Source organism: Thunnus maccoyii, chromosome 4, assembly GCF_910596095.1.
Source record: "Thunnus maccoyii chromosome 4, fThuMac1.1, whole genome shotgun sequence".
NCBI lineage: Eukaryota > Metazoa > Chordata > Actinopteri > Scombriformes > Scombridae > Thunnus > Thunnus maccoyii.
In genome coordinates this window covers 27,215,326-27,243,254 of record NC_056536.1, presented here as the reverse complement: position 1 = coordinate 27,243,254, position 27,929 = coordinate 27,215,326, and the positions used below count along the sequence as shown (strand labels likewise).

The window sequence follows — 27,929 nt, the reverse complement described above, 5'->3', positions numbered from 1 at the left end:
GTCGCCCACCGATGGGGAAACCAGGACTCGCTGAATGATATCCTGCCACCGAGCCCAGACCTCATCCCGCTGCCAGCTCTTTGCTCCTTCTCCCATTGATAATCCTGTTCAGAAATATTCTCAGGGAAAGCGGATTATCACGGAGAGCAGTATGAATTTCCCTGCAGCTGTATCTCACAGTTAATTAAATTTATCATTGTCTTCCAAATGGTTGGCATTCTCATTCTCCTCACTCTCGCTGGGATGTGTGCTCTAATAAAGGGACGCACTGTTCGAGCAATTAAGCCTAATAGATTCCCTTTACCTGGGGATTCATGTCCTTAATCTGCTCATCCAGCTGTGTGTGTGTTTGTGTGTGTGTGTGTGTGTAACCGCATGTTAGATAGTCGATTGGTGTGTCTGTATGTGTACATGCATTTGTCTTTAGATGCTTTGTGTTTGTCACAGCACAAAAGAACACAGGGTGGTAAATCCCTTGCTCCTGTTATGTAACATGTTAAAAGTGCACAAAAATGAACATACACACACACACAGCGCAGTACACTTTGTACCACCCTGTGTAGCATACAAACACACACACACACTCTTGTGAAAATAATAAAAAAAATGAATGACATCCCACCTCCACACTACATTTTTTCCCGTCCTCGTTTATTTTTAAGTGGACACAAAAAACTCCTCAAATACCAGCGATGCATTTACAGCTGTACCTCTCTCAGGTGGCAAGGCAGCAAGTTACAGTTGGTATGGTTATATATTTTTCCTCGAGATGGGCTTTGATTACCAAAACTCTTCTCTTAGCCTTTGTGATCTTTTAAGCTGGTGTATAATAACCAATACCATTTACCTTTCAGGGAGCCCTTCAAAAGAAACCCCTAGTCAAAGACACAATAAGTACCTACTGTAGGTTCATAGATTGAATATTTTTTTAAAGGAATCGCTGAAAGCAAACCAAGGGCAAGGAAAGCTGGTGAAGTCTTCTTTAATAACTTTGGTTTGTGAGTGCGGCCGTCATTCTGTGCCGTCACACCGCTCCAAGCTTCTTCTCCTTCAGCGCTGCCACGGCCGAACTTGTTTTCTCATACTCATCATTTCATACTCGGCACATAAGAGCAGGGTTGTTTTGTTGCAGAGCAAGACACGCTTCTTCCACGCTAAAAGATGGCAAAGCTTTCAGCTGTCAAAAGAAACCTCGAGGAGCGTGTGAGGAGAGCACGAAGGAGGCGAGGAACACTTGTCTCCAAACTCATCGTAGCGAACCTCCGACTCGAGCTGCGCGAGGGGGCGTTCAAGATGGACACGAGAGCTCAACAAGTACATATGGAGCTCTATTGAGTCTCTGTCAATGCATGCATAAACAGTTTTCCATCTTTTTTCCTTCTACCTATGTCTCATTTTCCTCTACTCCTCCCTCCCACGTTACTGACCTCATATTAACCATTTGTATTGTTTCATATTTCCTTATTTCCCAGTGATTCACAGTACAGTGCATCACCGTTTTGGTGTATTACACGAGCATCTGTGGCAGATAATTATCATCGAGTGAGTCAGTGGGAGTGAGTCAATGTGTTTTTGGTCAGGGGTGATCATATCCTCAAGCATTTATTGACATTTCAATACATCTGAAATAATATCTGTGGGTTTGTGTGTGTTGTTCGGTGGGTTGGGGGGTTGTGTTTTGGTCAGATCTGGCTCGGCCAAGAGTCCCATTCTTCGGTCACGACTGAAACCACGCTGCATGTTTTTAAGGTTAACCTCTGGAGAGGGTGACCCATCCTTTTTTCTTTTGTGTGTGTGTGTGTGAGCATGAATGAAAGCAAAAAAATCTCAGTGAGTCAGCTGGAACAGTCACACATGGAACGAATCAATCTTAAAGAAATCCCAAATCTCCGGATGGAAAGCAACTGGCGAGCTATCTCTCTGACATCATAGTAATAACAAAGACCTATAGATCAACAGGGAGAGGACTCACCTCTATTAAATCAGTCCTGACTAGATCAGTCTCTGAGCAACACAACGCCATGACTCACCCACTCGGTCTGGGTGTCATTACTGCCACACTCTTAGTGCACACTGTTCATTCCTGACAGAAAGCCCCTATATTTTCAAGATGCTAATAAAGCAGCTCGGGGATCATTGTGACATTTTGCTGCGGATCTAACAAATTTGTATGTTTTCCTTCCGGCATATAATCACAGCCTCTTTCTTGTACCGCTGCAATGCACCTTATAGCAAACAGTTAAACACATACAGTATTTGCAGAGTTGCATTTTTTGCGTGTGTCTTACCTCCGTCTGACACAAACACATATACACAGAAACACACATGCTGTGATCACTCCACACGCTCTGCAGTATTTATAGATAGGGTGTTGGCTGACTCAGTCAAACTCAATTTATATCCGTCCCGAAACAGCAGTGAGCACACAGATGTTCGTTTTGATTCACTACAGTTCAACCCTCTCATTCGTCAGTCCATCATCCATGTGGAAGAATTATTTATTAAACATAACTAACGTCTGCTATGCGAAAACCGGGAAGAATACAAATTTCAGTCATCAGAAAGTGCCTCGGAAAACAGCGTGAGGTAAATATTCAGTTGACATTCAGCGGTTGTAGGGAGGGTTTTTGCCTCTGATTCTCGTCATATCTGCTCTCCGGCGTCTGGCTGCTAAAGCCTTTTCATCTGCCGTGAGTGACTGATGTGGCTGCCCTCTCCTCTCTGGGCATCTGTCCAGCTTACTGAGCAGCCCCTTGTGTATGCCTTCAAAGAGATACAGATAAATCACGGACTAAATGTCAGTATCCAGTGGAAGTGCAATGCCCATAGGCTTCACTGAGCTTAAGTTATACACCTTGCGCACGTGCGCATGTATATGCTCAGAAACCCTTCCACCATAACTCTGACCATCCTCTCTAACCACACACATTGCTCAGTAAGAGGGATTTGAGGTGGACATAGGGCTGAAACAACTTAAGTCCAGCCAGCTGACTCATTTCACTGATAGGTGCGTATCTTGTTCCATAGCCAGAGGCTCCAGTACATGATGGATGGATGTAATGTAGGAGAGTGGTTTCTCCTCATGCACACCATCCCAGCGTGACCCCCTTGGAGATGGACGACACAGATCAGGCTGTGACGTGTGTGTGTGTGTGTGTGTGTGTGTGTGTGAGTGTGAGAAATAGTGGATACACCATTCCCTGGACCTGGAATAGCTTTTTCAGTCGTACCCACATGTTGAGGAGGTAGAGTGAAGGACCAGTCAAGGACCTTGGTAGTGAGGTGGTTTTAGTGATGAAATGTTACCCAGAGAGGTTATAATAGTTACAGTATATAGAGTTTGCTCTTCTGTGACACACGCATTTAAAATGAGTTTCCCTTGATCTGTTTTTGTGACAATATCCTCTTATGCAAAAGCAATTTTTTCTTTCTCGACAAAACAATCTCACCACAAGGTCCGTTCTATCTCCCTCAGCAGGTGGAATTTGCCCAGTTGTCATGGGAATTGTAGAGAAAAAAAAAAAAAAAAAAAAAAAAGGTTTTGTCAACAACTGTTTCCAAGGCTGAGAATGAACTTTCAATCTCGTTATTATTCTCTCAATCTCGTTGCCTCCATTTGTATGTAGCTTTAAGACTAAAGGCAAAAATGCAGCATATCTCGGGGATATTTCTTTTTCATTACTTGAATAATCATTAATTTTTTTAAAAAAATAGACAAAAATCATGATAAATGCGCAAATTGTCAGAGCCTGTGAAGCCTTAAAATTGCTTATTCAGTCTGACCAAATAGTCCAAAAACTTCAGTTAAAATTATATGCAGCAGAGAAAAGTAAACAAATCTTAACATTCTGAAAATCTTAATCAAATAGTTGGTGTTTTCACTTGATGAATGGCTATAATTATAGACTAATCAATTAACCAACTACTTCAGCTCTAGTGTACACACATATATCCCTGGTGTGTGCCCGTGTCAACATGATGCAATTTGAAGATGTGTATGTGTTGAGGATCGAGGCAGCATCTGGGTCAGCCCAGCAACAAGAGATGCACACATCAAATGAGCAACTGCAGCTCCTCAGGCTGTGCTTTCCAGTACAATGCCTTCTGCTCGGTTGTGCATATTATTAGCAGGCGAGTCTAAAACATCACTGCTGACAACCCAAGGCCTTTGAAGCAAACCTTACACACGTATGCAACCCTGTACAGTCACACAACAGTGCATGTCCAGAGTTGGGACCCATGTTAAATCTCTGCTGAAACAATTCATACCAGGAAATTCTCCCACATTGTCACCATCACATTAAATATTTGGTCTCTGATATGTAACAGTGTCACCTGGGTATATGGTTTCAGACCTTACAGCGTCCTCATTTTGAGTGAAAACGTTAGCAATGTTTGTATGTGCGTGTGTGTGTGTGATGAAGAGAGGGAGGAAAAGAAAAAAAAGATAGAGACTTTTGTGTCCCGTGGGGTTCTCTCTGATGCATCGGGTGGCATATTGTCAGTGACATCCCAAGTTATTGAGGCTAAGAGCGCATCACTTTACTTGCTCTGCAGAACCGTAATCCACAGAGCTGCAGGAGCTGCTGCTGCTCTGGAGGATTCTGTTAGAGAGAAATCAAACTGTGGCACCTCTTGGTTTTTGGGTCTTCACACAACTTGAGGAAAATTGGGCATCGTCCATTTCCTATTTATAAAATTGCTCTCAAACAAGATAAAAGTCTACTGTGATTGCGATCATCTGATTAAAGATTTGGTGTAGTTAAGTGTCTTTCATCTACGGCTCTGTTTGAATTCTTCCATCTTTCTTCATATGGTTCCTCTTCCTCTCCAATGCTTCACTGATTGATTTCTTCCCATGCCGCTTCTTCCATTCTCTGTAATCCACTGATGTCAGTGTCTCCCTCCTCATACAATGGGATGTAAAGATCACTCTGTATCATGGAGATAAGAAGGAAAAGATTGTTCTTTGATCTTTGTTTCTCAGTCAATCTCTCTGGAAGCTAGCTGTTTGAGTGTGTGCACATGTACAGTATGTGTATAAAAATATTTATATGTATATATATAGAGAGAGCACAGTAGTGTACAAGATTGCCACAGCCAGTAATAAAATGTAAAGTGCAATGGTATACAGTATCCAACTTCTTTAGGCACTGGTCAGATGCATTCATAAAGAGCAGATCGCTGTAATCCAATAAAGGTTCAAAAAAAGTTGCCGAAATCTAGTGTTTCCTTGCCTGGAGGGAAAAACAGGATTTATTTCTAAAAAAGAAACTTAATTTAAGTTTCTTCTGGGAAACCAGGTCTTTAATGTGCGATTTGAATGACAAGTTCTGATCAATGATAACACCTAAATACTTTTATGTTGTGACCATTTAAATTTCAACCCCTTGAGCAGAGATCTTAGGAAGATTAGATGTTAACTCTTTGCCATTTGAAAATAGCATAAATTCAGATTTGTTTGCATTTAATACTAACTTAAGTTGAGTCAAATGGGACTGAACAACATCAAAGGTAGACCAATGTTTCCCCTATGAGCACTGCTGCTAAAATTTCACACATTCGTTAATATCAATGGGCTACTAATGGTTTTCACTCGCACACTGCACAAGCACGATAACACCCTACGTTATTGTGGAATTGTTTTGAGTCATCGACTAGTGCATCAAATCCCAGAATCCTTTAAGGAATAGGGCAGTGCGTAATGTGAGCGAGTGTGAGAGAGTGAGCGGCAGAAAAGTGATGGTGAATGTGAGTAGAGCAGAAGAAAAGGTTAGCAGTAAGTGGTCAATCTGGCAGTAAATGTACAATATAGGGTACAGTGTGTCAGTTAATAAATGTTGCCACTCCTCAAGACAAAGAAAAGTCTCATCTGTCGTTTCTCCAATTATGTTAGTGTTAGTTTGTACTACTGAGGGCGATGAGCAATAGATAACTGTATCATCTGCATAAAAATGGAATGCAGCATTTGATAAATTATCACAAAGATTAGTAACATATATGGAGAACAGCAGTGGTCCTGGTATGGAACCCTGGGGGACGCCTTTTGATATAGGGAGAAAGGAAGAGAAAGACCCAGCAAACTCAACACATTGTGTTCTAGCTGACAAGTAATTTGAAAACCAACTTACAGCATGCTCAGATAAGCCATTATTGAAGAGTCTATCCACTAAGGTGATATGGTCATCTGTGTCAAACGCCTTGGACAAGTCAATAAAAACAGCTGCACAATATTTTTTGCAGTCCAATGCCTCAATAACTTGGCCACCCACCACTTTAATAGCAGCTGTTAGTGTGCTGAGTTGTTTTCTAAAGCCTGACTGATGTGATAAAATACCATTTGTGTCTTCGAATTCTTTAAGTTGTTCGCTAACAAACTTTTCAAGGACTTTAGCTAAAACACATAATTTAGAGATTGGCCTGTAGTTATCAACAACTGAGGGATCCCCTCCTTTCAGCAAAGGGAGAACATAGGCAGATTTCCATATGTTAGGAGTTTCATTGCTGGAAAGGGTAAGATTAAAGATATGAGTCAGAGGTTCTGCTATAAAGTCTACAGCTAACTTGAGAAAGTAAGGATCAAGCTTGTCAGGACCTGTGGATTTGTTAGGATCTAGTTGCTTTAAGGCTGTGAGTGGGTATTTTTGTTTGTTTCGGGGGGCTTGTGTGTGTGTGTTTGTGCAGATAGACAGAGGGAGATTTCAAACCACAGAGATGGCAAACAGCAGCCGGCTTTTGATAATGCAGAGGCAGAAGGGGGGACTCTCTTTCTCTGCGTCGCATCCAGACGGCCTCCACACAACAGATCAGCCAGATGAACAATGGGGGCGAGGAGGAAATGTGCTCGGAGGCTGACGGGCACGTGCACACACACAAACATGGATAACCACACTCCTCCCTTCCTGAGCTCTGCTGCATTATGTTAGCATTTTTATCCAGTAATTTTATCTTGTTTGTATGCCTCACAAGGGCGCACTAACCTCACTGTTAGATGGTTAGAGCTGTGCATTTTAGAGTAGACTACAGCTACTGGGATATCAGAGCCTAGAGATAAAAGAGAACCAAGTAGCTAAAGAAACAGGTGCCTAAGCCGAAAGACACCTTGTTAAAAATCTCACTCTTTTCATCCTTTCTCCTATCCTTTCTCTTTCTCCCTCTCTCTCCCCTCTTCCTATCATATTCCCTGATTGTAATTCTGGAAATGCAATGCCTTTGTGGTAGTGGACAACAGAGGTCTCCATGGCATGTTAAAGTCAGTTTTGCCATATTAAACTGGTTTATCTTGCTGTTGTTTGTTAGTTTCTTCTGTTGCAGTGCTTTTCTGACAGGCAGCCTCTACTCTGTTGGGCATGCGACTCTGCCAATGCTCTATTCTCAGAGTATGGCTCTGTATTGAACTGTGACTCATTGGTAAAGTGACATTAATTGTTTCCTGGTTAACAGCTTGCCCAAAGACGACAAATTCCACAAAAATAATCATGACGCACAAACTCAGATAATTGGTATGTGAGCTATTGGTCTTATAAACAGAGCTTATTCAAGGCTGCTTTTGTATCACACTGATCAAAACAGTTTGAAGCTGCAACAGACTGACCTTTCTTAGAAAAGCTGAATTAGTCAGTCAAACCTTTTTATCTACTAATGGTACCAGATGAAAAGCTGGGGGATCACCAGTCATCATCATCATGATCTTCTGGTCACCATGGATATCAGTATCATATATTCGGGCAATCCATTCAATAATTGTCAAAACATTCCACTCAAAACCACAAATGTCAACCTCATGGTGATGCAGGATGAAAAGTCAGGATAACACCAAAGTCATGAGGATAAATGGTTCCCAGACAATGTATCCTCAAGATTTTGGTCATTTGGTCAAATTTTATGCCAATCCATGGAGATATTTCAAGGGCTGCCTCTGACCAAAGATTTTCCTAGTCGACTAATAGTCATTAGTTCAAGTCATTAGTCGACTAGTTATTGCATGCTTATGATATTAATTTAATTATTTGAATATATATTTTTTGAGGCATCAGAAAATGGTTTGAGTTCCAGGGCTGACACAGAGTGTTATAAGTGACATTGTTAACACTGTGCTACATTGCAGAGAAATACAAAACAGTAATAATAAGCCTTTAAAATATAAATTTTACAAGAGCATGCACAATGCAAGCCGCTTGTTAACGACAATGAATGTGTTGGAACAAACAGGAAGGAGACTGTTACCTTTTTCAGTTGCGTGGGTCAGTTAATTCCGTTAGGGTTAGGGTTATCTCTCATTTTAGCCAGTATCCCAGCAGGAAAGTGCAGAAGCTGACAGATATTTCCAGAGGAATCAGTGCTTCTGTTATCACAGCGGATCGGGTCACTGACTGAGTGATGAAACGATGCCATTGGTCGATGGCATAACTTCATTGGTTGTGTGTTGCTGTTTCCTCTATCCATCATTTCAAATTAAAGGCCCTCTAGCGTTTCATACACGGTCCAGCCATATTAAGGTTTGACCTAATTTTGTCAAGGCGCAACTCCCGAATGGAGTTTGAGGGGTTTTTTCCCCCTGCGACTAACTGACCAATGAAAACTTGGTCAACTAAGACTCTTCTCATCGACTAATGGTTGGTTGACTGTTAGGGAGCAGCCCCAGATATTTCACTGGATAAGTCAAACCTTTGACCGGCAGGTGGCACTATACGGAAAATGGATGACACCAGTGTGCAACCATTGCAGTGGTGGTGGGAGTGTCCACCGAGCTGCACTTCACCAGACAGACCGAAGGGCAGATAGCAGTGCTCAGGGAAGCAGTTGGACATGAATACTGGGCGAAGGAGAGGTTAATATAATGATCTGTCAGTCTGCTTCACATCACAAGAAGAGGACAGGAGAGGGGAGAAGGCCCCACCCGCTCAGGATGACCACGGGGTGGCTGTGACTGTTCTTTCACTTCACTCTGCCCCGGCCAAGGATCCAAAGGGGACAGACAAGACAAGAGGCTCAAGCTTCATTTCAGCTTTTTGTTAAATGTCTTTCTCCAAGCCACAAGAGGATCGGAAAGGACAATTTCAAGGTCACTTCTCACTGTCTCAAAGCTTTATACCTTTGTCACATGTGAGACAGGATACCTTGAATTAATATGAGCTCACCCTCTTCAACAATAATTCATTATACCCACCTACACACACTGGCTGGCTGCTGTGAACTTGTTAGATTGTATACACACATGCTCCAAGGATCAACAGAATAGGTGTGTACTATTAAATGAGCCAAGACAGCACTGAGCCAGTTTTATCTCAGACATGTAACTAATGGATATTTAGTGCAGTCGGCCAACAATAGCAGGCAAGCCATCCAGAGCCAAGAATATATTTCTGAAAAGCTGAGTGCTTTGGGACACCATCTGTGTCTATTGCCAAGTGCGCTGATGATTATCACATTGACTATAATAAGCCCGCAACATTAAGCCTGTACGCAATGTGTAGCAAGACCATTCCTTTCAATTATCCGCTAAAAGAGTTGATCATGCTATTCTGCCACGGGTGCAGGGATAATGCCATTGTCCTTGTGGCACAATGAGCTCAAAATAGTATCATAAAGAGTCACTTTTGTAGCACCTTGATGTCACGATATCTATAGAAATTTGATACCCATGGCTTCCATTAAACATGTTTAAAATTGTGATGTAAAATTTGCAACAATGGTTTTGCTGTGTACCAATACAGCATAGGTACGATTTGGAGAAGTGGATGTTATATAAGCAGGTTTTCAAACTGGTCATTAGCCATTTTTCAACCAAAACACCCAGCTTGTGCAGACTGACCTTATATCTAGATATGGTCCAACTAATTGGATTTCAAGAGGGGTGTATCCAACCTGACGAGAGAAAAGGGTTGACTGGGGACATTGATTTTCCTTCATGTAACTTTTTTCATCCCAAAGCCTACCTCCAACTACAATCAATCTCTGGGGCTCTGCAGCCACTAATTGACTTCACGGTGACTCCTTTTTTGCCAGCCAATTACAGCACTCAGCTTAAACAGGGGCTGTAAGAGCAACAGAGCCTGTTTCAGATGGGATCACACCTGTACACCTTTCCCGTTTTGAGGTAAAGTGTTTAAGGGGATGTAGTAGTGCTACCTCTATTACTTGCAGTGAACATGAGCATGGGTTTGGGGGATGACAAACATGTCTGCTTGTCTGCGCCTGCTGCTCTCTGGAGAGAAAAGAAATCATACCAGAATGGTTAATCTCATTGTCTCTCTGCCATTTTTAAGGGTAAAGTGACGCAACTGGGTGTCCCCTTAGATGCCAGTAAACTGTTGGTTCTCTTTCAGCCTGCCTGTCACACAGAATGAGGCAGGACATTCTGTTGCCCTGAATTGCCAAATGAACCTAACAAGGTGGTAATTAGCAGATGGTGGGGGTTTTCTCACTGTTTCCGGAGCGGCGCTACTGTCAGGGAATTGCCTCATTAGACGCCCACTGACACCCCTGCTGGTGACATTTCTGCATTGCTTCCACTCTCATTTAGGAAAACCATTGTGCCTTTGCAATCTCATTGTAATTTAAATGCCTGTTTACCGGGTGCCTGGGTAAATATCTCTGCAGCTAGTCAATTGTTTGGCCTTGGAGAAGTGAGGGCACTGTGGTGTGCCAAGAAGCGAGCCGAGCTGCAAAGAGAGGGATGTTTTTTTTGCTTTCGGTGAAATGTTTCTAGTGTCCGATTCATGCAATAAAGCTCATTAGCCTTCGAAATAATTGTGGACGCTCTAAAATCTTTGATGTGCCAGGACCCTATATCAGAAACATGTCAAACGTGCTCTGTGTCTGCTAAACTTGTCTTATAATGCTAGGACAGAAGCTTATGTCGGATCTTTTGGCTGAAAAACATCTTCACTACTCTCAATAAAGGAGTTTTTGTAAAACGCTTCAATAGTTTTGACATGAGTTACAGAAAATGACAGATGGCGAGGTGAGGTGAGCTGAGAGTAGCAGTTTCCCATGGCAAACATACCAAACTGTAAGCGTCCTAGGGGATCGAGGAAGGATGATGAGCAGCAGCATGTGCTTTGTTTTCATTTCTGTGTGTCATAGAGACAGAGTTGGGTTTTGTTTGCACATCCATACAGTTTTTCCTCTCCCTCTTCCTCCATATGTGTAAATACCGAAAACTAATCGACTCGAACAGAGCTGGAGCAAATGCTCGGTTTTTTATTTACCTTTTGTGTGACTGATGCAAGAGGCAAACACACACACTGAGAGGGGCTGCGGCGGCAGTAGGCAGCAACAGGTAGATACGCACATCGCTTGAAAGTAGAGGCTCGAGATGCGACGGAGAGAAAGAAAATAAAAGTGACCAGCAGTGGAAGAATGGAAAAAGGAGAGATGCATGGAAGGCTGATAGCTGTTCAGCAAGTGATCTCAAACATAGGTGTGAGGAGCCCTGAGGGGGGGGATCTGCCAGGGCTGTTGAATCTCTGCAGCGAGGGAAGCAAAGACGAGCAGTCAGAGATGGAGTGATAGAATAATGATGAAAGGGCAGGAGGAGAGAGAGGTAGGGCGAGTTTCCACGTGTGTTCCCATGCTTCATCATTACTCCTCTCTGCAAACTGCAAACATCCCCCCACTCCCTCCACCCTGCCCTTTCTCGCTCCCTCTATTTTTAATCATTCTCCATCCTTCAACTCCAGCCCCCCCCCCCCCTCCTTTTTTTTTTTTTTTTTTTGCCCACCAACTCCCCCCATGTATGAGAGAGAGAGAGTGTCTAATAGCCAGATGACAAGGCACAAAGGCCTCCATTGTGTCCCACATGCCTCGTACTACCAGCCTGGCTGGCCAGTGATGCGCTGCCTTGTAACCTAGCGGGAATCCGAGAGTTGCAGCTCCCTCCCTTTCTCTCTTTCTCTCTTTCTCTCTCTCTCTCCGTCTCTGGAGATATGATGTAGCACGCTAACGCAACCTGACAGGCGGGCCACAAAGCCTACCCTGTTAGAGGCACTTGAGTGGGAGTTTGCTTTGGGCAGGGGAGGTGATTTGCATGTGTTTGTGTATGAGAGAGAGAGAGAAAGAGAGAGATTGATTTTGTTGACCCAGTGGGGTATCTACTCACAGGAATCCCGTGGTAATAATTAGTACCCCTCATTGTCCGTACTGAAACCAGCTGATCTTTCAAGGCAGTGTGTGAAAACGGATCCAGAGTGGCATTCCCGAGCATGATGGAAGCCCCGGTAGAGGCTGAATCACTCTCATCCCCTTTTAACATGGGAACCGACCTAACCTGGTAGGGGAGGGGAGGGATGCACAGCTCTGCATATTGTTTGTGTGTGTTAGACTTTGGGGTTTTTTCGTGTCTCATAGCTTCTGGGAACACGGACCGCAGGCTTGTGGTTTTCGAGTTGTGATGCGTAGCCAGACCCAGCTTTTGTTTCCTTGACCTAAATTCCTCACATTCATTGTGCCAGTAAAAAGTCTATAGAGTTACATAATGGAGAGCCATGCTTCTCTTGGCCCTGGCCCTCACTTGTACCTCTGCCATGTTGCAGTTTACTGGACTGTTTCAACTTAAGTAAAGCGGCAGGCACATGCAGAGCGGCTAGAAATTCCAAAAATCACTTGTATTATTTGCTCATGTGCGCTCGCAGAGCAAAAGCCTAAAATATTGAGTTGTTTTGAACACTCAGTAAGCATGTTGAGTACGTCGAAGCAACACAAAACCCTCTCATCAGAAATGTGCTCAACACTACTTTTTGGCAGATGTTAAGGGGGGGAGAATCAACCCCTCCATAACCAGCACAAAATAATGCTGCTGATCTGCAGTCACAGCGGTAGTCATTTTTATCCCTTCAGGGAATGAATACGAGAACTTCATTTAATTTACAACATCTTTGAAATTAGGTAGGCAATAGCTTTTTATTCCCCAGCAGCCAAGTCTATCCTTCAATGCTTCCTGCTGAAAATGGGTGTCATAAAAAAAATACTGGTCTAGTTTCAGAGTAGAACTCATTTAGAGTGCAGGATGCGGAAGATGCTCTTCACTTTAAAAATGTCATTTCTTTCACTGTGGGAATATTTCTCTTTGTTACTATGCAGTATGATTATTTTTTATTCGGTTTCTTCCTTCCAATTTCAAATGGTTTGAACCAAGCTGCTCGTTTGAAAGAGGAAATCTTTGGGCAGAAATATGTGTGACTAGAAACTGAATATGAATTATTTATATTTGAATTTGAATTGCTCGACTTAAATAATTGCATCGAAAAACTGAATTTGAATCATGTCATTTGTATTGTTTCATTTGAATAATTGCATTGAAAAACTGAATGTGAAGAGCATCATTTGAAATTGAATTTATTGGTTTGGAATTGAATCCCAATAAACTGAATGTAATATTATGAAATTGAATTAATTTGCTCTGAAACTGCATTTTATCCTCACTGAAAATTCAACTCTCTATATACTTCCACATTCAGTTCTCACAATTCAAATTCAGTTCTTGCAGTTATATTCAGTGCACCTACATACACATCCGGTCGTTGATGGAGACTAAGCGAGTGCAGATTCACAGAACTCCTTTTTGGCCAATCAGCATCTACGTTTTTGACCATTTCCTTCCTGACTCCAATAACATGAAGATGTCGAAGGTACGAGCAAAGCGCGCCATTTTCTCTGTTGTGGGCTGCATGAACCAACACAAAAGTCTTCATGTACTCCCATCATCTGAGGAAGTGAAGACCCAGTGGATTAACTTCATTTTTGATGGAAATGTCTCCACAACAACTGGAAAACTTTCATATGTGGGCACTAACCATTTTACTTTGGACTGCTTTCTCAACGAGGACCAGTACAAAGAAGGATTTATGTCAAAACTGAAGCTCAAGGATGGATCGATACCGATTTCAAACTTGGAACCTGTAAGTTTTTTATGTTGCTTTACTGTTTATTTTGCATGTTAGCCTGTTGAACTTGTCATTAGCACGTCCCTTGTCTAATGTGGCTAGCGTCTATTGTAGGAGTTTGTAATATTGAGGGACAGTCAAGAGAAATTGTGTGAATGTTAAGCCTTATTTGAAGACAATTAAATAACCAGAGTAGTAGGTTGGATGTGGGTAAGAAGAATCCATCTTGTCAGGCTTCAAGTTATGTGCTTGTGTCCGAACCACCAGTGGTTTGGACCAATCAGCATCCTTAAAACTACCGGCAGCTACAGGCGTGGTTTAGGTGTGACGACAGCAAGAAGCGATAGCCTATGATAGACGGTGATAAACAGATGATTCACAGATACACTAATTACTGTAATACTAGTATTCGTGACAATACTGCAGCTCTGGTGCAGTTCCAGTGTAAAATATAGGAATACTGTCAACAGCCCTAGATCTCTCCTGTTGTAGTCATGCAGTCTTTTTTCACTGGAAACTTACTTATACTGAATTTATGAGATTTTGATATGTCACATCACAAATTACAGTTGAAGTCAAATGCTCTGTGTAGTCAATTTCTTCCTCCATACTTGATAAAAACGATTTTTTTTGTCATTTATTTCACTGCTTGTAGCTGTTGCCATAACTACACAATCGAGATGATATCAGAGGAAACTATAACTCTTTCCTGCATACAGGCCAGCACATCACTACAGTTACCTGCAACAAGGGATGTTGCCTGCCAGACCGACCCACAGCTGTTGCAGCTATTAGTAGTATTTAAAATGTAACATTGCTATGTATTTGTCTTATGTTATTTTGCTTGGTGTTCATGAAAAATACAATTCTGTTACAGCTGTCCAGGCTACTGTGTCCTGCAAAGACTTTGTTTGGTGTTGGCACATCCACTCTTCCCTATGCTGCTCCTCAGGCCTCTCTAACATCCACACCAATAAAGAAACCTCATCTGGATCCCGAGGAAGAGGAGGAGGAGGGGGGAGGAGGAGGGCTGGATGCTACCTATGACCCTGCAGACTCAGTCACAGCTTCGAGAGGGTCGACAGACATGTTATGAGTTACTCAAATATCCCTACAAGTGTGTGTGTGTATGTTGCCAGTTTATTGGCTGAAATGAATGCAGTCTAATTCAGTATGTGAACCTTTTTTGTAATGTTATTTCAGGCTCAGTGGCAGTTCTGTCTAGAACAGTCTTCAGTGATGTGGGGAAGCTGAGCCATCGCCACTGAGGCCTTCCACTGTGTAATGAAAGAGTTTTGCTTGTAATCCTGGCTTGTGATTTGTGGCTATATGAATAAAACTGACTTGACTAGAAATAATTACTTCATGAAAGTTTCACATCTTCTATTGGTTTCATATTGCACTTTCCACCCCCCCCCCCCCCCCACACCCTGATTATTATTGTAAGTGTTTACATTACGTAAGTTACTGTGCTATTTACATGTAACGTTACACGCTAACATGTTATCTCTGTATCTCTTCACAACAAATGCTTTCTACTTCACTGGGCTCTGTAGGTCATTTCTCACAAATGTACCTGTTACTTGTAAAGACAAACGTAAAACAGAGTGTATGTTTACAGTTTAGAGACTTTATGCATAAATACTAAGCTAACATTATGTGACAGAAACGTATAAATAGCAGTGTTTACCTGAGGAAAACGTCAGGGAAACCTGTAATGTTAATCTTGATTGACAATGTTAATTTCACCACGATTTCTGATCAGATTCCTGCTCGAACATTTACGGTTGTGAAGTTTTCGGTTTGGAAGCAGTGATAGATGTGATATTCACGGTACAAGTGCACCTCTGTGAACCTGCACTTGATTGCTTTTCCTCAACAACTGAATATGTGTCTCAGTGAAATGAAACTGAATTCCAAAAACTCAACTTTTCAGTGAGGATCAAACATAGTTTCAGAGCAACTGAACTCAATTTTATAATATTACATTCAGTTTCAAGTTCATCGGAATTCACTTCCAAACTAATACATTTCATGTCAAATTATGCTTTTCAGTTTTTCGATGCAATTATTCAAGTTGAGCAATTCAAATTCAAACATAAATGATTCAAATTCAGTTTCTAGTGACATATTTCTGCCCATAGAAATCTTGTATGTGTGTGTGTGTATATCTTGGTGAATACATTTGAATGGGAGTTGAAAAATGTGTCATATTGAAATCAAAGGAAGTTTTTAGTGTGCAGTTGGATCAGTGAAGTAATGGAAATAAAATGTCAGACACACAAGCCAAAAAAACTGTGATGGAATATTCATCAGCAGATTAGCCAACAGCAGAATTAGTCTCTGAATGGGGGAAAAAAAAATCATGTATTTACAATCTCTGTAGGTGTCTTGCTGGGAGAGGTGTATTATCTTACTGACGGATGTTCCTCGCAGCAGTTAATGCAGATCACATTTGGAGTCTGGAGGACATTACTCAGAGTCTGGCTTCTGCTAGATTTTTGATTTCACAACATTTTCTGACCTGAAGAAGTTCTACAACATCTTGTGTCATAGAGACTGTATAACAGACATTGACAGAGAACATTACCACATACTGACCTCGCGGGGATGCGTTTGAGACGACACAGATGTAGAACATGACTAGATTTTTATGAGGCACGTATTGCTGCAGCTGTGATAAGTGTCAGAACAACCGCAATGTGTTTTGTGTAAAAAAAAAAAAAAAAAAAAAAAGTGGACCCGAGTGCTCGCTGCTTCTGTCTGTGTAAGGTTAATTGTGTACCCCCCACCTGCTAGGCAACTTTGAGGAAGAATCGCCGGTTATTGATGTGCAAAGTGTAACTGAAGTCATATTCAAAGTGCATCCTATGTGTCTCTTCGTGTGGAAGAGGCTCCTGCTCCACACACACAGCTGGAGTCCACACAAAGGAAGAGCACTACTATAGCAAACACAAGGGGAATTCTCTCAGTTTCTTCCTTCTCTCTTTATCTCTCTCTTTCCTGTCGCTGACGCTTTGTCGCTCCAAGGAGAATAACTCGGTGATGACGACTGTGCAGCCACTAAACTTCCTCAGACTTTTCTCAAACTGCTGTTGCTCCTGAGCGTCTGGTTTTTAATGAAAGAGCACATTAAATGTTTCACTGATATGCTTCAATCTGCCGTCTTTGCCACTTGGGTCTCTACTTAGTGCCTAGCCGTCTCAGGTACAAGTAACCGCGGTTTGGACGAGGACTCTTTTGGTTTGGGGCTTGTAGCATGTGTTGTTGTCTGCCATAGGAGTGCGGTTTAGCTTGTTAAGTCTTTTTAATTGTCTCAAAAATCAAATCAAACGAGTAGATGTTTTGTAAACGAGCGCCCTCCTACGTGATTTTAATTGTCGGACTGACCCGGATCTCTCTTTCCTCTCTTCTAGGTAAGGTGTTGAATACTGATTTGCGTCACTACCTCAGTCTGCAGTTCCAGAAGGGCTCTCTGGACCATAAGCTCCAGCAGGTGATCAGGGACAACCTGTACCTGCGCACCATTCCCTGTGAGTATCTTCCACAGCCTTGGGCACCTACGTATGTTTTCCCTCCTCTGTCTGCACATTGCTTGTTGCCCTGTGACCCCTCCAGATGGAGTCTGGTCTGTTCTCATCTGTAGCACTATTTGCACCATCCTACTTTTTTCTTGCCTGCCTTTCCTTTAAAAAAAAAAACCACCTTAACTCATTTCACATTCACTGCCCCCCTTTCCTCCTTAACATTAGTTGATTTAATAAATGACATAGATAAACAGAAAGGTCCGGATAATATGAATTTTAAATTGAAGTTGGCTGAAAAACTCTTCACCTAATAGTCTTAACATCATTAGTAAAGCACCCAGTATTCGGCTTAATGTGACACTAATGTCTTAGGAAACAGTAGCGTAGCCAGAAATATTCATTTAGGTGCGCATGTGGGATATAAAATGTGCAGAAAACAAACTGACAGTGTGCCACATACATAAATTAAGTAAGCATCACGTATCCAACAATATAGCAAAGTGTGAGATTAACAAAGCTTAACTTCATTTAGAAGCTATTATTACATTAAAAAACTCCTCCCTCAGCTAAGAACACAATAGGCTGCACCAGCAGGTCCCATTTCAAAAATTACTTCTGCCATCAAAAAGCACAATTTGTACAAAAAGCACATTAGTATGACCTACATGTGTCAGCACATCTTCAGGGTTTAAAGCAATAAGAAACAGCCACTGAGCTGGGATGTGTCATGTCCAATGCTTCCAGACTTTTTAGCAGAATTGAATGAAAAAACAGAGAAGAGTCACAGAAATGTAGCTGCAGGATTTTAGTGAAATAAACTCTCGCAGTATTTGCATATTACAGTACGCACAGAGGACCAAGTGCTTACTGTAGATTCGACATTGCTTTAAATCCAAAGGCATGATTATCACAAATGTAATAGAAATGTCCCCAAATAGTGTGGATACTATATTTAACTGATCTTAGAATGGAAATTGTTATTTTTCTGTTTCTGCTTTCTGCAGAGCTGAAGTTTAATCCCATAGTGAGACATGATGGAACAACACCTCATCGCTTGTTAGAAATCTGTCTCTGAGAGATCTGATGTGCTTACAGACATACATACATAATTTGGCGGAGTGGGTCGTTAGGAGGGAAACAGTAGCTAACTCATCCGGAAAATCACTCCAACCGGGTGTGCAATCTACATATTATAATTAGGCTATTGCACAATTCTCTTATTTACTTAGCAAACAGAAATATTTAAGCTACAGGCCAACAAAGCTTATACTCTGATACAGGTCTGAACTCTACATTTACAGATCGAAAACCTTGTGTTCACATAAGAATGAATAGTAGGCAAATACTTATGAGATTGTAAAACAAGAGTAAACACAGCTTGAAAACAAATCATGAATGAAGACATTTTCAGGGCCAACCAGCCGACCTTCTGTGCAGGCCCCAAACAATCACAAATCACAGACAAGCAGCAGCGACAGGTGATTTAACAACCAGCAAATAACTTATTCAAAGCCTCGGAGGGCTCCAAGGACCTCAACCAACACAACAACAGCTTCAGCGTCCAGACAAACCGTTAACATCTACGCAGCGAGGAGTTAAATAAAGTTACACGCAGAGAGCCACGGCGGGATATTTAACCAGAATGAAAGAAACCGAAGCGAGCACAGAGACAAAGACACAGAGAGACGCAACAAGAGGGTATATTTGACTCGTGTTTTTGATGTCCATGCTCTGTCTTTGACAGAAATGAAGTATCTTATAACTTACGTTCTGTTGCTCCTGCTCCTGTGCTGGTATTTCAACCAAACCAATTTATGATGTCCATTTTGGCCACTAAAAAAACTTCAAGTCAAGTGTGACACATCACAACAGTGATCATTTGACCATCTGAAAAGGCTGTGACAACCTGTCAGAGGTCAAAGATCATCAGTCAGGGCGGAGCAGGGCGGGGTGGGGCAGCCGTCGGTGACTTAGCATGCAGGAAGTTCAAATGCACCAATGATCAGACACAGCTTGGTCTGGCTGTGTTTTTTTTTTTTTTATGATTATGCTGAATGTTCCAGCTTGAGATTTAGGTGGCACAGGCACACCCAGACACATCCGTGGCTAAGTGGGTGCTAGGAAAAACCCTGTGTAGACTGTGATGTGGAAGGCTAACATAATCTACCATGAGTAAAATATGCTTTAAGACTTCAGGGCTTGTGCAAAAGAAACTGTATTGGAATCAAGGGAATTGACACACTTTCTCGGTTTTAATGTTTAAATTAGGAAAAAGGAGTTTCAGGACTGAATATTTGAAGTATTGAACCAAGAGAGACATTTATTTGCACTTTTTGATTATAGCCCAACTTTGGTTATCTTATAATTAAAGGTGTGAGAGACTACTGCGAAGTTTGAGCTCCATTCTGTCTTTACTTTATACACTTGAGTTGTTTTGGGTTTTTTTTGTTTTTTTTTAAGAGTCTGCTGCACCACTACTTTCAGAACAGAGGAATAATTAAGCAGGACAGAAGGATTCTGTTTTTATACCCCAGCGATTTTAAAACGGACAAGTCCAACAGGCGTGAATGGAAGAGCAGCTGCAATTCTCTGGGCTGCACAGCTGCGTTAAAAAAACATTTTTACCACTCATCACTGCCCCAGACAATGTTGATTATCTGTTTAACTCTCAGTTTGCATTTCGAAAGCTCTCGCGTCTGACGGTTTGCGTAGAGGAAAATTAATCTTAATGGCATATTTTAAACTTTCACTCAATGTACAAGTGAAACGCTAATGACTAATTGGAGATGGAGATGTCATAATCAGCAGGGCATTCTAATTTCTCATCTTACTGATTTAATTTGCCTGCAGATCTTCACTTCTCATTAGCTATTTAAAAGTAAAAGTATTCACATCACAACAATAGTTGTACTCAATTTCTGCCCGTCATCTTAAAGATTATAAATCTCTTACATCTTTACCCAATTCTGAGTCTAGTGAGTCGAATCTTTGATGTAAAAACTCGCGCCATGCTTGTCCCATGTGAGACATCATCGTAGTCTGGCTTCAGTAGCTCAGCATATGTCCCCCTGTCCACTCTTGTCTGCTCATGCAAGCCTGTGCCACTGGGTTATCACAGGGCACGGAGCCACGGCGACCTCGGCGAGGAGCCTAAATAGCCCACTACAGAACGACGCCTGTGCTCATTACAGCATCCCGAACCTGGCATCTCGGAGTGAGAGAAGCATGACTTCCCTCTCCCAGTACACACACAGCGAGGTTTCATTAAAAGTCTTGCTCGCCTCCCACAAAAGATGACAGGAGCTCAAAACAGTGCCAGGGGTCCAAGGCGCCGCATAATCCTCGAAGCTTGGCTGAATCCCAACCTCCAACCCCACCTGTCTCCTTCTCAGGGCATTAATATCCGTCATGGCAATCAGCTCCACGAGTCTAATCGGAAGATAAAAAAAAAAAAACGAGGAAGGAAGTGTAAAAAGAAAAAAAGCCTTGCACTTTCTCTCTTTTGAGAAGATTGAAGAGTGCTCCTTTTAAGTTTTTAAGCTGCTGAGACAAAAGACAGAATATAGCTTTGCACTGATGTAGCTCATCACTTAACGGAGACTGCAAAGTTAAAAGTAAGTAAAGTAAAAGTCAAAAATTGCAGAAAATGTTTTTCCTTACATATCTTATAATAAGATTGCATTAAACCATTGTGACCTGTACTTTTCATAAATGTAAACCTCAGGAAATAAACGGAGATGTTACAAGGTCAAACAGAGCATATGCCACCCACATGATTCGGATTTTTTTTTTTCCTTTTACCACATTGCCTCAAACCTTGTGTTCCTTTTTGTTGACTTACATAAACATTTTATACGAGAGCTTCATACCAGACATCCCGCACATTGTGATAAAACCTTTAAAATTGTAGAATAAAAATTTTGTGAGCCAGTGTCATTTTTGAGTAATAATTATTATTGATTCCGACCTTGGATGAATACACGAGTAAGATCTTTGTAGTAATGAATGGTAGCAGTGGAACATTTCACCATATCATGATAGTAATGGCTCACATCTGTTGAGAGATGAGAACAGCGACTTGGAAGTGCTCCGATTCTGTGATTTAGTCTTCTAACTTCCTGTCTACACTGAATGCGGCCATTCAAAACATGTGCTAACACAACATTTGTTCAACCAAAAACACAGAGCCCACAGTGGAGAGTCATTTGGCGGATATGGATGCATATCAGAGAGTTCATGACCAAACCAAACCTCCACAGTTGTTTTAGGGAAAGCTTGTTTTCAAACCACCTCATACATCTGCATGAGGTTCAGCAAATCTTGTGTAACAAGATCAAAATGACATATATTACTAGAGCTGCAATGATTAGTCAGCAACTGTTTTATAATCTGATAGTTTCAGTCATTTTTTAAGCAAAAATGACAATTATGTGCTGGTTTCAGCTCCTCAAATGTGATGATTTAATGCTTTTTCTGTCATACATGACAGTAAAGTGAATATGAATGGGTTTTTGACTGACAGTCAAAGACATAATCTTTGACTGTGGGGAATTTAAAACGGACATTTTCACTGTTTTCTGACATTTTATAGACAAAATGATTAATTGATTATTTGTGAAAATAATCTGCAGATTAATCAATAATGAAAAAATCTAATTTATCTAATTAATTACATAGTTTGGGTGAAACTTTTCTTTCGTGTTTATCAGTCAGCTTCTAGACCAACAAAGCAAAAAAATCAGCTAAATGACAAATGCAAGTAATATTTGTAAACTAAAAGCATTTATCATCATACTGATCATTTAAGCATCATTAGAAACATCAAGCTACACCCCTACCCCTCATAAATGTGGAGGTGCATTCCCATTTATGTGAAATTTATGGTAGACTGTGTGAATCAATCAGGACTGAGACTTTTGTCTTTTTGTGACAGCGAGCAGAAGTGAAGAGACAAAATGGAAATGGAATGAACAATGAAATGATGGAGGCTGCATGAGGTCAATATTGTTGCTTCCCTTCTTGTTCCATTCCATTTGGACAACGTCAAGTTAGTGCTCTGATTTATTATGTATTCATCAGACATTACAGCCAACATTAACAAAACCTCTTGTTCTAGAGAGAGATATCTGATCCGGTATCTGTTAGTATTCAATTTTACAAGTGTTTTTTTGTTTTTTTTGTCTTTGTTCCTTTTTTTCATCATTTCTGTTCTGCTGTAATTAGCATCTGGGATCCTCGTTGCTAAACGCTTGTCATTTGGTTTCTGGTGCCCAACCGAGTGGGTGTTCAACCTGCCAGCAGGGAAACATACACAATATACTTCACATCTAAAGCTTTTGAGTTAGATTTTGTTGTTAGACCACATCAACCCTGGTAACTACTTGTACTTTTTCTGTTTTTCCATTTGCTTTGGTTAAATGCTGTCATGCTGTATTGTTTTCATGCAGATGTTTCATCTCTTCAAAGAGAAGCTTGCGAGAACCCATAGACAAGATGGATGTTAAAACAGTGTTTTCCAGAGAGATTTGGCAGCAAAATTACTCTTGTCTTTTCTTCAAAGATCCTTATCTCAGCGCCTTTGCTCAGATAACAGTTAGAGTTCTAGTTTCAACACTCTTAGCAGTCTCTCTACTCTCTGTCCATGGCTGGAGTGTAGTCATACTGTCCCTTACAGCTGGACAGGTGTAAAGACTGAAGACATGGTTTGCTTTGTGAATCTACTGTCAAACACAACAGCTGTACACTTTTTGCACTACCTCTTGCGGTCAAAATTACAATTACAAAAAAACCCATGATGGTGTGGTGAGAATTAAAACTGCCACGGTGGGAAAACTGATCCAACTTGTATGATGTTTAATTAGTTTCAAAACCTGTGCACATAAAAAAACAGGCACGTGCACGTGATACGAGCACACAGAACAGAATACACGAGTGGGAAAGCATCCTCGTGAGAGAGAATTTCTGCTCTGCTCGTACAGAAATGCAGTCCCGCAAATACAGGGCTGTGATGAGCGTGAATTTTGAGACTTTGGAGGCCGGTATGAAATAGACAGTCCTCTCCTTTGATTGGTCACTTTGCATACTGACCATGACCTTTGATAGATGGTTTGATCACTGACAAAGTCAAAGACAGGCAGCAGAGAGAACAAAGGAAAACATAAATAATGATATTTAGCAGCTGATTCTCCGTTTTTTAATCACTTATACTCATGAAATAGTGTAAGACATGGTAGCAAAAGCCTTACCGCTGTTTAAACCCACTTTCAGATTTGTGAAACCTTTACTTTGCATATGAAAACAGAAAAAAGGACAATTTCACTGATACAGACCACATTAGACCAGGTCCAGATAAGAAAAACACTATACCTAGACCTGTCAAATCTGGGCTAGATTACCAAGGAGACTGTCTTTTCCATACCTGCCTCCAAAGTGTCAAAAGTCAATTTGACGAGGGACCACTTGTGGATACTGTTCTGTGTGCTCATATCACATGTGCACGGCTGGTTTTTATGTGTACAGGTTTTGAAACTAATTAAACACCATAAACTTGTCTCTGAATCTTCAGGTAAGGTAGCTGAATAAACATAAAAAAAACTAATTTCTCTATACCTCTGTTCAAAAAGAAAGCTCATATTTCCTCCTTTTGTGGCTTCGCTGCTCTCTGATTGCTCTGTCTGACAGAATAAAAGATTGTCTTTGCAATAGACTAAGCTGTTTCAGATGTGATGGCTCATACTGCAGTCAGGATGGATGTTGACACAGAAAGAAAATGAAGAATGGGGATAGGTTCCTATTAAACTCAGAGTTAAAATCCCTTGTGCTTGCAGTGCAGCCAGATAGCAGAGCAGTTCAGCTAGCGTAAGTGTAAAAGCCCTGATTATATCTAAGATGACAGTGAGCAGAGTCGGCATGTTGGGGAGCGTAAAATCATTTTCATAACAATATGTTTTCAGTGTCTCACAGATGAGGACACCATCAAGGCAAAACATGTCACTTTTTCAACCAGTTACAGCAGCTATGGCTCATTATTATTTAACCAGTGGGCAGAAACTGGAAAGTAATTGTAGTGGTTCAGTTTTGGAATAGTTTTAGATGAAGAGGAGAAGTAAATATTTTAAAAAGAAGGGAGAAAGGAGAGAAATTTTTAAAACAAAGTTGGATCCCTTGAGCTCATGTTGCAACCGTGGTGTCAAAAGAGAAATAAAGGTGGCTGGCCTTGACTATCACCACTGGCAGGAGACACTGTAAAACATGTCACTAGATTTTACTCTGTGACCTTGGAGAGTTTAGCTTTGGTTTATGAATGTGAACAGATCTTGCTGAATGCTGGAAACAAGTGGTGAAGCTGTAATCTGTAATGTTATTGGACTTATTGGACTTAAGGAGAGCTGTAGGAAGGACGCTGTGACGGTAATGTAGGGACAAAAAGTTTATGAGATAATGCTTGTTTTTTCAAATAGGGATATCCCAGAAGTGGTCTGGCGTATATAACATTTTTAGCTGACAAGCATTTAGAGCTGCAACTAACGATTATTTTCATTACCAATTAATCTGACGATTATTACTGTTTTTCGGTCTGTGAAATGTTAAAAAAGCTTTTGAAAAATGCCATTCACCATTTTTTTTAGAGTACACAGTGATGACGGTAATTTGATTGTTTTTGTCAGATTCATTTTCTATCGATTGACTAATGGACTATATTCCATTATACTGCCATGGAAACCAAGCTGTGAGTGGGAGAAATGAATACACAGCTGATATAAAAGTAGTGTAATTATTCAGCTAATATGCAGAAGGTCAACAGTGAAGTTCGATTTTATCCATTCTTGTATTTGGTGCACACCTAACCAAAGCTCTCTTCTCCAATTCTCTGTATTTATTGTATTAATATTGTAGTTAATTGCATCCTTGGGACTAAAAGTAGTGCTGTTGTACACAGAAGTCAAAGTGTGCAATTAAAATCCTGTTCATTATCATTATCGTCAGTTATACTTCCTCTGTATTCTGACGGTTGTGCTGCTGTGCGAAGGATATTTTTTTTCCCTGTTTCATTATTGAATATGAATTCATAGCTTTGTGGTCCCGGATCTGTTGACTATTCATGATGTAGATACAGATTCTCCCCCCAGAGCGCTGTATTTGGACTTGAATCATATCCCTGAGGGCATGTTGGATACAGTGTCACCTGCAGCTGTCTGTCCCCCCCCCTGTCAGTGAATTAGTACGTTCCACTTGTTTGGATGTTCCCTTTGTCTTTAACTGTGTGACTTTTTGGCAGGTACCACTCGGCAGCCCAGAGAGGGGGAAGTTCCTGGAGTGGACTACAATTTCATCAGTGTGGGGGAGTTCCGTGAACTGGAAGAAAGTGGACTGCTGCTGGAGAGTGGCACCTACGATGGTATGTTTCAAACACAACACAAACTACAACTCTACAACACTATAGAGGAGCATATAAGGAAAAATAATGATTGGTTCAAAAACTAGTTGAAGTGTGTACTTAGGGTTGGATTTTGAACGTCTGCTTTTTGACCAAAATAAAGTATAATCAGAAGTCTTGTTTATTTTGATTTGATAAGAATATAATATTTTCTGACCCAAATTATAACTTTCCCAATTTTAATCTTTTACAGTATTTGGCAAACAAAAAATAGTCATATACACAAAACCTCTCGTAAAACCACAACTTCAGTTTTTGTGAGGTTTAAACTAACATAATATGGTGTTAATTAGGGAACTTAAGTGGTGCTGGTTGGCAAATTCTGTTATGTTTGGACGGAGCCTTGCTAGTTGTTGTTCCAGTCTCCAGGAAATAGCTGTCATGTAACACTAAGACATATGAGGGTGAAACTTCTCATCCAAATAAGCATGTTTCCCAAAATGAACTATTCCTGTAAGACAACATTCAGAAATGATGGATGCAGAGATGTTTTGCACATCCCTACTATGGTCTTGAAAAAGAATCGTTTTGGTTTTGGTACAGAAACTCAGGTACAGTACAGTATTGGCACCGTTTTCTGAAATTTTCAAATGATGCCCAGTCCTAATTGCACCACTTTTCAAGTTTCAGTTGTTGTAATTTTCTTGTTTTTTAACTTCATTTCAGACATAAAGTACTTTAGAATAAAGTCAACTCAGGAAGACTATAAGAGGAAAACTACTGCCTATAGAAAAAAGAGTGAACAGAGGAACACAGTAAATTATCACTACAGTACATTGTCCCAGTCCACCTTGGGGACACAGCTGCAGCGGAGGATGAATCCCCCCCATGATGCTCAGGTTATTAGTTCTCTTGCAAATGTGCAGAGCTGTGCACCCTTAAGGTCATCAGGTGAAGTCAACACATTGCCCATGTCATCAACCTGTCACCATAAATATGAAAAGAACTGGAATTAATATATCCCCAGGTGATTTTGTTGCCATCCTGGTCCTGTTTGAAATGTGCTGGCTATGTAAGAGCTCTTTCGTCCGCCCTCTGTCCCTCTGTCCCAGATCCAGCCTTGAGAGACTGGCCCTTCAACCCTGAGCCTATGAACCAGTCAACAGGATGAATAATGAATCTGCTATGCCCATCCCTAAGTAATGTAACACAACCATACAGCAGGTATATTGAAGGCACAGATCCAGAAGCCCCCAGAAAGTTAATTATTAATGCCTGGACTTTTGACCTTTGAGTCCCCACAGATAAACTTTTAGATAAACTTCTCACAAACAAACACAGCTCTACAGACAGACAGGCAGATACACTCCAATGCAGCGAAAGAGAGATAAAGAGATATTTATCACAATCATGAATTTTCTCCCCATGGTGAGTTAGTCATTGACTACAGCTCTGTTACTGGTCGTTAACAGCTTGTATACTAGAGATTGTGAAATAAGGGCCCATTCACATAAACACTCTGCTTACAAGAAACACTTTTAAACATGTATTAACTTGTACTAATGCACTTTAATGGACGGATGCAACTCCTTACTGTAGCATTCAAGTGAAGTGAGGGAGCGCCGCGATGTGGCTGGTGGTGCAAAAATGTGAAAATAGTTGAACTTTTAAGGAGACCCCACCTGGGTCACCTCTTTAAATGAATTTACATCGTCCCCTCTGGTCAGAGATACAGGTTCAGGTGCAACAGAATAACATTTTGATTGAATTCTATGTCCAATAAACACACCTTAATTCAAATATATCATAAACTGGCTCTTGGTGCCCTGAGCAGCCTGGCACTTTTCTCTTATCCCTATTCTTAGTTGTTGCAGTTTTTTATAAGTATTTTATTTTATGTTTTATTATGGGTATCAGATTCTCAAATCTATTTTATAGTGTTTTATTGTTTCTTTGCTGCTTTCCTCTTGTGGGACAAAAAATTTGAATTGAACTTTCATTGCACTCATTGCTTCACATTATAGGCCTTAACGCTCAATTCTGATTTTTTTAGTCAGATCTGATCTTTTTGTGTTGATGGTTCACATTCATGTTTGTAAGTGACACGTATCCGGCTCCGGTGTGAGCGCCACTGAGGTC

The 27,929-nt window shown here is 41.0% G+C and overlaps 1 protein-coding gene across 1 annotated transcript in view; it reads left to right on the top strand.

The window, feature by feature from the left end:
- Positions 1–27,929, top strand: part of magi3a (membrane associated guanylate kinase, WW and PDZ domain containing 3a) — a 120,913-nt gene that overhangs the window by 57,800 nt on the left and 35,184 nt on the right. Inside the window, exons 2-3 of the mRNA XM_042408534.1 lie at positions 17,303–17,419; positions 25,692–25,811. Coding sequence (XP_042264468.1) covers positions 17,303–17,419; positions 25,692–25,811 — 237 coding nt within the window. The remainder of the gene's footprint in view (positions 1–17,302; positions 17,420–25,691; positions 25,812–27,929) is intronic.